The sequence below is a fragment of the Fusarium oxysporum genome, chromosome 5, assembly GCF_000149955.1.
Source record: "Fusarium oxysporum f. sp. lycopersici 4287 chromosome 5, whole genome shotgun sequence".
Classification (NCBI taxonomy): domain Eukaryota; kingdom Fungi; phylum Ascomycota; class Sordariomycetes; order Hypocreales; family Nectriaceae; genus Fusarium; species Fusarium oxysporum.
This window is the reverse complement of record NC_030990.1, coordinates 4,123,682-4,133,392: the sequence shown is the minus strand read 5'-3', so window position 1 is coordinate 4,133,392 and position 9,711 is coordinate 4,123,682. Positions and strand designations below refer to the sequence as shown.

Sequence of the window (9,711 nt, the reverse complement as noted above, 5' to 3'; positions counted from 1 at the left end):
AGAACACAAACCTGCCCAACTGGCAGACTACTCTTATCGTTCTTGTTTCTGGTGCTATGGGTCCTATGAGCAACGCACCTATTGATACTATCAAGACTCGCCTGCAAAAGGCTACTGCTGAGCCTGGAGTCAGCGCCTGGACACGCATTACTCGAATTGCGGGAGACATGTTCAAGTGAGTTACACATTTCGAAACGAGAAAGATTGATATACTGACTCTTCACAGGCAAGAAGGAGTTCACGCTTTCTACAAGGGTATCACCCCTCGAATCATGCGTGTCGCCCCCGGTCAGGCCGTTACCTTCACCGTCTACGAGTTCCTCAAGGATAAGCTAGAAAAGAGCAACATTTCCTTAGTTGGAGGCAAGTACGAGGAATAAAGCAGTGGCAACAAACCACGAAATCACCATCACCAACTGAAGATCTTTGTCGGAGAAACCTTTTACCCAGAAGGACGAACCACGAGAACGCCAGTTATACACATATCTTGGAAGCCGCTTGTGTCGTCTCAGTTTCTAATCTGTTCACAGTGCAAGTTGCTGTGAAGGAAGCTGAAGAGTCGATCTAAGCAGAGGAGAGGAGAAGGATAAAAGAAAAAGAAGGATGAAGAGTATAGAGAGCGGACAAGTATACCATGCATTGGAGTGAAGGGCGGCTTGGGTTCTTATTGCGTGCATGCATCTTGGATAAATACCAGCATTTGTAGCTTGGGCAATTGACTTTTTTTGTGTATCAATTTCAACGTTTATCTAATTCTCCGTTTCAGACTGTAGGCGCTGAAAAAGGCACGGCTAATATGAACGTTTCACCGTACTGACTCAGATCTCGCGAACTCAGATTCATCGACCAGGTCGCTTGGGTCGGCTAAAGCCCTGTCGGGCCGCAACCTTGGGATGCAAATCCTCCAAAACCGACTGCTCGGTAATCTCACTAGGCTCCTCCACCTCAAACTTCTTCTCAAGCTTAAGACCAGCCTCCCTCTCAGCGACCTCCAGAACGGATCGCTTCATCAGGGGGTACATCATTCGGAACTTGATGGACTTGTTTCCGGGTGTTGACGGGCAGGTGTAGAAGAACAGAATGGGGCTCGACTCGGCACCGTTGTGCGTGTGAGTGTAGCGGTAGAAGGTGAACCGCGGCTCAGTTGAGGAGATGGCCTGCGTCAGTTCTGCAATGCCGCTTGGAGTGGGTGCCTCGGGGACGAGCTCCACCACCTCGGTATCGGGGTTGATTTTCTATAGAGGGGTTAGTTTATGTGGGATCAGGTCATGTTTCAAGTACTTACCAGCATCGTCACGATTCGGCCACCGTCCTGGCCAACTTCCCTCAGAGCAGCAACAGCGTCTTCGGAGATGGGCATAGCAAAGTTCTTGCTCAGATGAATCTCCTTGTGGCCTGTTCCTGATCCCGCCTCTTGCTCAGCACGCTTGACCTCGCCCAATTGCTGCTCCTCTTCGGTGAGTGGTGCATCCAGCTTATTATGCGCATCGTGCTTCTCGAAGCCTTTCACGCTCAATTCCTCGGCTGTCGTAGCAAAGATAGTCTCTCGGAAATGCTCTGTTCCCAGCTCACGCACAAAGGTCAAGCGTGTTGAAGCGAATAGCATCTTTTGGCGCACCTTCGCCGAGTCGGGGACATAGGTAATGGCTAGGAATCGAGGAGCGGTGTCATAGCGACGGAGGATAATGTAGAGAGCGGCATCAGGCTTAAGGTGAGGCTCGAGACCAGAGAGGTTATCGGAGAAAGAGCTTGACTTTGAAGGGATCGTAGCAACGGGGACCAGAGCCTCTTTCTCAATGGTTGCGAGTAGACCAAAGGTATCGTCCGACGACAGCAACGAGTTGAACTGGTCCTGCAGCTCCTGAGAGGCTACAATTGTTAGCAGTAGTCCACCGCTAGAGTCTCTATAGTCTTACCTGATATTCCGGACTGCATCTTGCCTATCTCATGGATTGTAGGTGTAGGTATTGATGTTGTCTTGGGTTGCTCCGTCCTCAGCTCTACCCCGCCACTTTCCCCTGCGTTGGCACTCGGAGCTCCAGTGGGGCCGCCATTCATGCATTGATTTACGTCAGATGTCTCGATTTGCTTACCCTACATTCGCCAAATACTCTGATACAAGACGTCTACTGGCGCATAGAAGGCACGAATGCGAGGGGTTTGACTACAAGAGATTTTTATTTATATATCTCTATTTGCAATGAGATCTGGTCAGAAAAATGACCTACGTTGACGTTCAACTCCAATATCTGCAATTATGAGTAAAAGGAAAACGCATCATCACATGATCAAATTGACTGCAACAGTAAGATCGGATCTGAACAACTGGTCTAAGCAGCCTTAAAAGCTGTGCATTATTTTCTCCTTAGTGTAAGATATTGTACACCGTTGACCTAGACGGCCTCAAGATTGCTTGACATCAACCACAATACCATCCAGCTGCCTAGACATTGTTTCCCTCTGGTGCTTGCAAGAGCATATGAATGCGAAGTCGGATTGTTGTCCCTCATCGCTAAATAGCCATGATGACCATGAACAGAAGACCGCCAATTGTGGGCAGCATCGAGATCTCGAAGCGCCTCGATTCTGACACATCCACACGGCTTGGTGCCACGGAGGGAAGAGAGCCCGTCTCTGTCACCAAAGTCTCACTTGTGGAAGGCTCTGTTTGAGATTTGGGTGGAATTCCAGGCACCTCTCTCGTAGAGTCTGGGGCACTCGCTGCTGGGGCCAATAGGGATACACTTGAAGGCTGCGTGAGAGTAGACGGGAAGTTGATGGTCGACTGTGGAGGTGACTGCTCAGGCTGATCGGGCGAGGTAACGGGAGGATCAGATGGAATGGAAGTCGGCGATGGGAGAGTAACTGATGTCACGGGGGGTTGCTGAACGGCCTCACTCTGAGGAAGGGGGACGCCTGGCAGAGGAGAAGATGTAGCCACGGGGAGTGCGTCAGAAGCAAACGAAGCCTGTGGAGCCATGGAGGGAGGGACAGCATTGATAGACATAGGCTGGTTCAACGGATTATCTAGCTGAGGCACAGGTTCGGAAGCTTGAAGTTCAGCCGGTTCGATGATGAACAAGTTCGAGATGCTGGGAGTACCCTCGGGGCAGATTCCACCGCACATGGGAGAGTTGGGGTCTTGAGTACATGGGTAGTTGCAGGAGTGTTCGTCGACCGACTTGATGGCGTTGGCATCATCTCCGCAACGGCAAGCACTGAAAATGTTAGACTTTGTTTGATGATCATGCAATAACTTACTCAGGAGACACCGCGGCAAACATGTGGCCAGCGCAAGCGTCCTGGCATGCTTCAGGAGTCAGGATACCGTTGGGAAGCGGAACTGGGTTGCTGAAGCCCGCAGCGTCAACAGTGGCACAGCCCCAGTACTTAAACTGCTCTCCATAAGATGTTTGGCCAAGGGCAGCCGTGACGCCAAAGGCAGCGATCAATAGATGAGAAAACATGATGAGATGAAGTAGAACACGGAATGAAAGTGAAAAGCAAACGAGAGGAGTTTCGCGATTCAGGTTTATGGTGAGGGGATATTGACCTGAAGAAGATGGAAAGAAAAAAGTAATGGAGGAAGAAGAAGAATATGACGCGAGGAAGGACGTTGAGGGCATGGTCTGCGCGCGTGGTTCGGGAAGGAGGTCCATATTCTGCTGATGAGGGCAGGACCCGTGGCCGCACCTACCTTACCTCGCTGAACTGTGATCATTGCCAAACTTCATCTTGACTCAAACCAGGAACAAAAACTCTTCCTAATTTCCAGTCGGGGCTGGCGCTCCTGGCGCTTGAGCAGTTGTCGTCGCTGGTGGTGCCGCTGCTGCTGGTGGTGCTGTCGCAGCAGCTTCTCCTTGCGACTCCCACGTGCCACCATTCTTCTCCGCAAGCTCTCGCATGGCATTCGCGTCAATCTTGTTGAAGAGGGTAGTGATTTCCGCAACGTCGCGATCAATTTGCTCCTCCTTCTCTTTGCGATGTTCATCAGCTCTGTCGACAGGTCCAAATACCCAGAGCTCTTTGATTGTACGAGTCAGAGCAAGTAGTTCCTTGATGCTCTCGTACTATTCCATGTCAGTGACGATACTTCGATGACTCGCTGTAAAACTTACCAGTTCGTCGAACTTTCTCTGTGTCCTTAAGCCAGCGGCTGCCATTGTATCGGGGTCTCTGTAGTTCAACTTGTTCGCTTGGGCCTCGTAGTCGCCTTGCTTTTCCTTGTCCATGCCATTTACAGTGACACAATTCATCAAATCGCGGTAGGACCTGAGGATCTCGGAGATGATCTTCTGATGCTTGTCTAGGCGTTGTTAGCAATGTGATAATATTCGGTCAAGAGGATCTTACCCATCAAATTGGTGGGAGTTGATGTATCCATCTTGAAATATGTACTCTTGATAGTATTATGGCTTGAGAGTATTACAGACTTGCAAAGTTTTGATGGATAACTGTAAGTGTGATGTTCATGAAGCTATGAAGCTGTTGTTAATGGTGGTGAGCTTTGACAGGAGCTTCTGGTTGAGCTTGAAAGAAGTGGGGGTTGGGCTTCAAATTCCGAGGTGGGGGGCCGAGCAGTAAAAGGTTCAGAATACCTAGGAAACATGATTGTGATCCATGGATCCATGTCTATTTGATACTGGTTAAAAAAATAGCATAAATTCTATCGAATGGTATAACCAAATTAATTCTGTATTTATCTTCAGCCCCAGAGCTCTGAACCAACAGTACAGTACATACCTTTGGAATGTGACAGCTTGGCCTCCTGTGTTAACGTGAACCCTAAATTACATGGCCTTTCAATGCAAATGCCGTGTCCTCAGGGGGCAAGAAGACTTATACCCTCTCTTACAAACAGGTCAAGTACCTAAGGTTCGTAGATCCAGTAGGCCTTGAGATTAGTCATTTTTATTATCTAGGATGAATGTTAGGCGTTTTCTTGCCTTCCCTGGCATGTGTATCTTTCGAATGGTCTTTTCAATTATCCCGTGATGATGTTAGAGAAACTCTGCTTGGTGCAGACATAACAGATTGCCCAACCCAATCCTAGACGCCCATCCCATAACCAATAATTCCAGAAACCCAGAAGTAAGGAATACTTGCGCTTCCCTTTCGTCGAAACACTTCCCATGAAAGGCCCCAAATTAAACATGCAGTGCAGACTTTCGAGAAAACCCCCATCATTCGTAAAATCCCTGTAGGCGATGCGGGTCCATTATATTTGTCCCTCCTTTAATTATGGTTGTCCTTTCCATCCACGGTTCTCTCCCTTCCATCCGAGCCGGGGCCAGCCTTTGGGGAGGGTTGAGAAGGGAGGGAGTGTGTATTGGCCTTCACACTTATCTGCCTCGCACTTTAAATCGCACATGCCATAGTTCTGGCAATAACAATCGGCGGCGTTTGGGCAATTGACTGCGGGTTTGCCAAAGATGACTGCGAAAAGTTAGTTTATCAGTGAGTAACTGTGTGGGCATTGAACGTACTGTGCCATGAGTATTCAAGAACTCTGCCGCTAAGGTCATCTCCCAAGGCAGACACAATCAGCCACTCACGAAATCGCACATACTCTGCGCGAGGACGCAAGTGAATGGTCTCACGGCGAACAGCAAATTGCGAGCAGCAAGTGACGCCGACTTCCTCAGGAATCTCAAGACTGGGAAATAGCTCCTGGAAAGCGGCCTTGTAAACATGGCGGGCGTGAATAGGTTCGCCCTCCTTCGCAGGAGCCTCGTCCTTGACAGGTCGAATCTCAGCAGGACAACCAAGGACCCAGACACATCGCAAATTGGCATAGCCGACCTTCTTTAGGTTATCGAAACGGAAGTTTTGGAGCAGAGGGAGAGCATCGTAATCGGGGTTATCGTTGTGCCATTGGAAGCGCTCGGCGTGGTGGAAGACGACGTTGCCGGGCAGGGAGTCGTATCGATCAATGATGTAGCTGCAGGCAGAAATATCAGTATCAGGACTACAAAATTGGGAACAAAAAGACATACGTTAGGAAGACCATGGCCTCGCGACCCTTATTCAAAGGCACAGTCAACTTGGCCTTGTTGTCGTCGACCACGTAGATGTTCTTCTTCCATTCAGGGAGATATTCATCAAGCCACGAAACATTTTCATGCTTCATACTGGCGACCACCATCTCGACATCGTTGTCGCCCAAGGCCATATGAGAGTAATCATTTCTATGTTTTCGCGCCGGCGTACTCGAGGGTAAAAAAGTGTCGCGGAAGAAGTAGATAAAGAAGACGAAGAAGACAAATGCGCCGACAGTGTTGGCGCGATTCGTACGCTGTCGAGGACTCCAATGACCAGCCATGATGAAACAATGGCGGTCGAGATGGGCGCACGGAAAAGGTAGAATTCGAAAAGGCAATGAGTGTTTTGAACTGCGACGGGGGATAAATGAGAGTCGAAAGGGTCGGAGTTTGAAGCAAGGGTTGACGATACTCGAGGTTTGGTGGTCAGGCACTTTGTTCTTAGGGGGTATTGAGGATTATCCCTTGACTGGGATGGGGTGACGGGGAGCTCGCCCTTGAATGGAATGGATTTGGGGCAGTCAGAGCCAGACCCTTCAAAGCCGCAGTGGCTTGGCCGCATCTGGTGGATCGTCTTCATTGGATCCCCTGCGTTAGTGCGTATAGTGAGCCACTGACTTCTTCAACAATGGAGATCAGGGACTGTTCTTCCTCATTTGCATCATTGACGTGGTTTGGAATGAAGTGAGTGTTGATCATGATACACATTTAGTGATTTCACTCATAACGGCCAGAGATCAAAGTTAATCTTTCAGGTGCGACGGGTATCAAACCGATCAAGCTTATCACCACAGGCGCTCACAGATTGGACCACCACGAAGCTTCAAAGCCACCATACCAAGCTCAATGCCTCAATATGATAGGCTTCGGCGACTGCTGCTTTGAGCCATAGGAAACTTCGCGCATGTTTGATAGTCCGGATTAACGAGTCTTGGAGCGCCCACAGTATAAACACGAAGGCGTACCCTTACAACTGCTGCAAGTTGATTTATTCAGTCAGAATCCCCGTGTTTTCTGCTTGAGCTGCCACTCAGCCCTACGGTCGTGATCACCAACTTCTGGTGTGCAGAGAGCTCGGCGATCTCGCAACCTCAAACAGGACCTCAGGCCGTGGGCTCAGAAACTCCTCTGCTGAACTATGCGTCGAGAAGAGTATAAGCGCACCCAGGATGGTCGCAACAGAGTTAAACCACCAACAAGGTCGCTCGCATATCTCAGCACGCGAGGCAGAAAACCCGCTGATACGTAGTGACACAATGAATCACGACGCACAAGCCCGTCTGATGGGAAGGTTGCCCATCGAGCTTGTCAGAGACGAAGGCTTATGATACGAGTATCTTAGACTGAGTATTGAAGTCCAAAGTCCTTATCCTAGATACCCATCATCTCTGCGCTGAGGAAGTTTATAGGTTAAGTTGGCAACGTAATGGCCCCCAAAGCGCATGCAACTACTCAAATCAGCTGCATATCGGGCAACAACTCCTTCAGATGGATTCCGTTCCTGCGGCCCTAGCTAGTTGCCAGCTTCGAGTACTCATGCCCTTGAGCTCGGGTCCTCAGGGCTCTTGATTGACACTTACAGACACTGATTCCGCCCCCATCTGATCCTACGAAATCCACAGAGAATGATCACCTGAAGCGAGCAACAGCCATGGCCTTAGGATACCCTATCCTGTGGCTTCATCCGCCTGCCTGGCGTCTTGGAGTGGTCAGTACAGATTTTCGCAGCTGAACGAAAATGCTATACCGATAAATATAGACGAAAATAGACGAACAAGTATAATTGGGTGCCCAGAGTGTATCTATGAAGTACGGATGCCGTTAGCATTGACAATGGAAAAGTCCTCGTCTTGGTACGAGCAACCCAGTCTGAATCCTTCAAGCTCAATGCATCTTTACGCAGCCGAAGTGACCAAATCGAGGCTTAGAGGATAGTGCCTGGTTCATCTCCACGTCTCTCAGGCCTCGGCTACATGTGCAGCAATTCATCAATATTTCGTAAATGAGGAAAATATCATCGTATCCCGGGGCTTTGCCGATTCGCAGCCTCCTAAAAAGTCCAATCTCCTGCAAACTCATCCTGTCTCAGCTAGTGCTTATTACGAAGCCGTACCGTCGACCAATCCGAGATCCATGTAATTCTCCCCGCCATTGCCAGACTAATTTGCCCTAACGTGGAAGGGAAGGGTTTGAGGCTGACGATGAAACGACAACACCAGTCTCATGTTTTTAGTCAGGTAACTCAAACGAGGGTGAAAAGTATCGGATCTGGGGAAGAAACTTTGTAGCACAGAAGGGAACTTCAGGTGAGTTTTGGAAACATTCTTTTTTCTCATGGAACTCAATTGCAGGCGACAAAACACGGTTACGGGGCCCAAGAAAGTCCGAGTTCGCGATGGTCTCCTTTTTCGCGAGATGAATATCGCCAAGGTATTCAGGATTCGTGTATCGAATGAAAGCCCTGGCTATGACCCATCCCAGGATGCAGTTGTCCAAATATGAAAATAATTTGTGTCTTGGGTTAAAGTGAACAATAATCCTAATTTGCCCATATTTTCTAGGTGATCCTTCGCGGAAAATACGGAGCGTGCATTATACTTGATATGAATCACGGCAGGCTTCAACTATTAGTGGCACTTCAGCTCGTTGCTGACCGCATGTTGATGAGGCATGAACCCTACTGAATCGCTGCCCATGTCACGATCCTTGCTTGACAACACGGGGGCTAAAACATGGGTCCTGTCTGTTCCCTTTTTCGACGTCGCCTCACATCGGATTCACTTGATGAGGTGAACAGCCATGCATCCGCATATCAATGGCTGCAGAAAGGCGACCTGCAGTGGCAATGAACTCGAAAGTTATAACTCAAAAGGAACAGTCACGCGGAAGAGGCTTTTCTTGTGCACTGCAGCCAAGGATTAGGTGCAGATACCTGTGGACATGAATAGGCGAACAATCTTACTTGCATCGAAGCGAAATACCAAAAAGCCAAGTTACGGAAGAGGGACTTGGCTTCTGGGGAGACTGAGAATAAGCTACAATATTGATCAACAGACGGACTCGCCAGAACAAGATCAGAGAAAAAGCTTGGTATTCTAGCGCAACGCGTATCCCGCAGTGGAGACTGGAGATTTTCCAAGAAATTGCTCCGCAAGGATTCGAGGGCTGTGCTGGACTGTGAGGGATACTGTGTGTGAAGGTTGTCGAAAGAGTGAAGCGAGAGTTGATCAAACAAAGAAATGATTGCCATATGATCAGAATTATGAGTGATTATGTGCTGGCAGTAAAGAAGTCTCTGCTCTTCGATGAAAGGGAGACAAAGGATATGCGGCAACAGTTGAAGATTCAAGACCAATGAGGTGACGAATCTCGTATAAAATTAGACGATTCAGCGGAGCCAGCAGAAGTTTAGTTACGAGCCTAATTCTACCACGGTCTCCCTAGTCCGAGAAAGGAGAACAACAGAAGACCGTGAATGTCTCTTGTCGAAGGTTGCTCATTGGATCCAGCTGTTCTTTGACGTCCGATGGGGGCTGTGCAGCCTATTTTTTCTTCTCGCTCACAGATGCCCCATTTGTTTGGGCAAGGGAGTAAGGCTTTGTTACTCATAATGGAAGCTTGACCACGTCACGGACCTCCTTTTGTAATAACGACCAATTGAGGACGAGGC

The 9,711-nt window shown here is 48.9% G+C and overlaps 5 protein-coding genes across 7 annotated transcripts; 1 reads left to right on the top strand and 4 right to left on the bottom strand.

Annotated features, from left to right (window-relative positions):
- Positions 1-13: 13 nt before the first annotated feature.
- Positions 14-696, top strand: FOXG_02390 (uncharacterized protein; the record flags this gene model as incomplete). 2 transcript variants are annotated; one of them, XM_018379830.1, is made up of 3 exons in its annotated part: positions 57-175; positions 227-363; positions 531-678. In XM_018379830.1, 3 exons carry the CDS (start codon positions 57-59, stop codon positions 566-568), a joined length of 294 nt encoding a protein of 97 aa, XP_018235952.1. In that variant the 3' UTR covers positions 569-678. The 2 variants fall into 2 exon arrangements, with proteins under 2 accessions (XP_018235953.1, XP_018235952.1); XM_018379831.1 differs by having other exon boundaries at positions 14-175; positions 227-696.
- FOXG_02389 (PTK9 protein tyrosine kinase 9) lies at positions 319-2,089 on the bottom strand. The gene is made up of 3 exons (XM_018379829.1): positions 1,917-2,089; positions 1,286-1,869; positions 319-1,235 (listed from the first exon to the last, which is right to left on the bottom strand). The coding sequence occupies exons 1-3, from the start codon at positions 2,056-2,058 to the stop codon at positions 840-842; spliced, it is 1,122 nt and encodes a 373-aa protein (XP_018235951.1). The 5' UTR covers positions 2,059-2,089; the 3' UTR covers positions 319-839.
- Positions 2,090-2,512: 423 nt separating this feature from the next.
- FOXG_02388 (uncharacterized protein) lies at positions 2,513-3,659 on the bottom strand (the record flags this gene model as incomplete). Its single annotated transcript, XM_018379828.1, has 2 exons — positions 2,513-3,218; positions 3,262-3,659. The coding sequence occupies 2 exons, from the start codon at positions 3,657-3,659 to the stop codon at positions 2,513-2,515; spliced, it is 1,104 nt and encodes a 367-aa protein (XP_018235950.1).
- Positions 3,660-3,764: 105 nt separating this feature from the next.
- Positions 3,765-4,384, bottom strand: FOXG_02387 (uncharacterized protein; the record flags this gene model as incomplete). The annotated part of the gene is made up of 3 exons (XM_018379827.1): positions 3,765-4,070; positions 4,119-4,306; positions 4,354-4,384. 3 exons carry the CDS (start codon positions 4,382-4,384, stop codon positions 3,765-3,767), a joined length of 525 nt encoding a protein of 174 aa, XP_018235949.1.
- A 499-nt stretch (positions 4,385-4,883) lies between these two features.
- Positions 4,884-6,543, bottom strand: FOXG_02386 (uncharacterized protein). Of its 2 annotated transcripts, XM_018379825.1 has the most exons (3): positions 5,997-6,543; positions 5,487-5,941; positions 4,884-5,436 (listed from the first exon to the last, which is right to left on the bottom strand). In XM_018379825.1, the coding sequence occupies exons 1-3, from the start codon at positions 6,320-6,322 to the stop codon at positions 5,240-5,242; spliced, it is 978 nt and encodes a 325-aa protein (XP_018235947.1). In that variant the 5' UTR covers positions 6,323-6,543; the 3' UTR covers positions 4,884-5,239. The 2 variants fall into 2 exon arrangements, with proteins under 2 accessions (XP_018235947.1, XP_018235948.1); XM_018379826.1 differs by having other exon boundaries at positions 5,487-6,019.
- Positions 6,544-9,711: the final 3,168 nt, after the last annotated feature.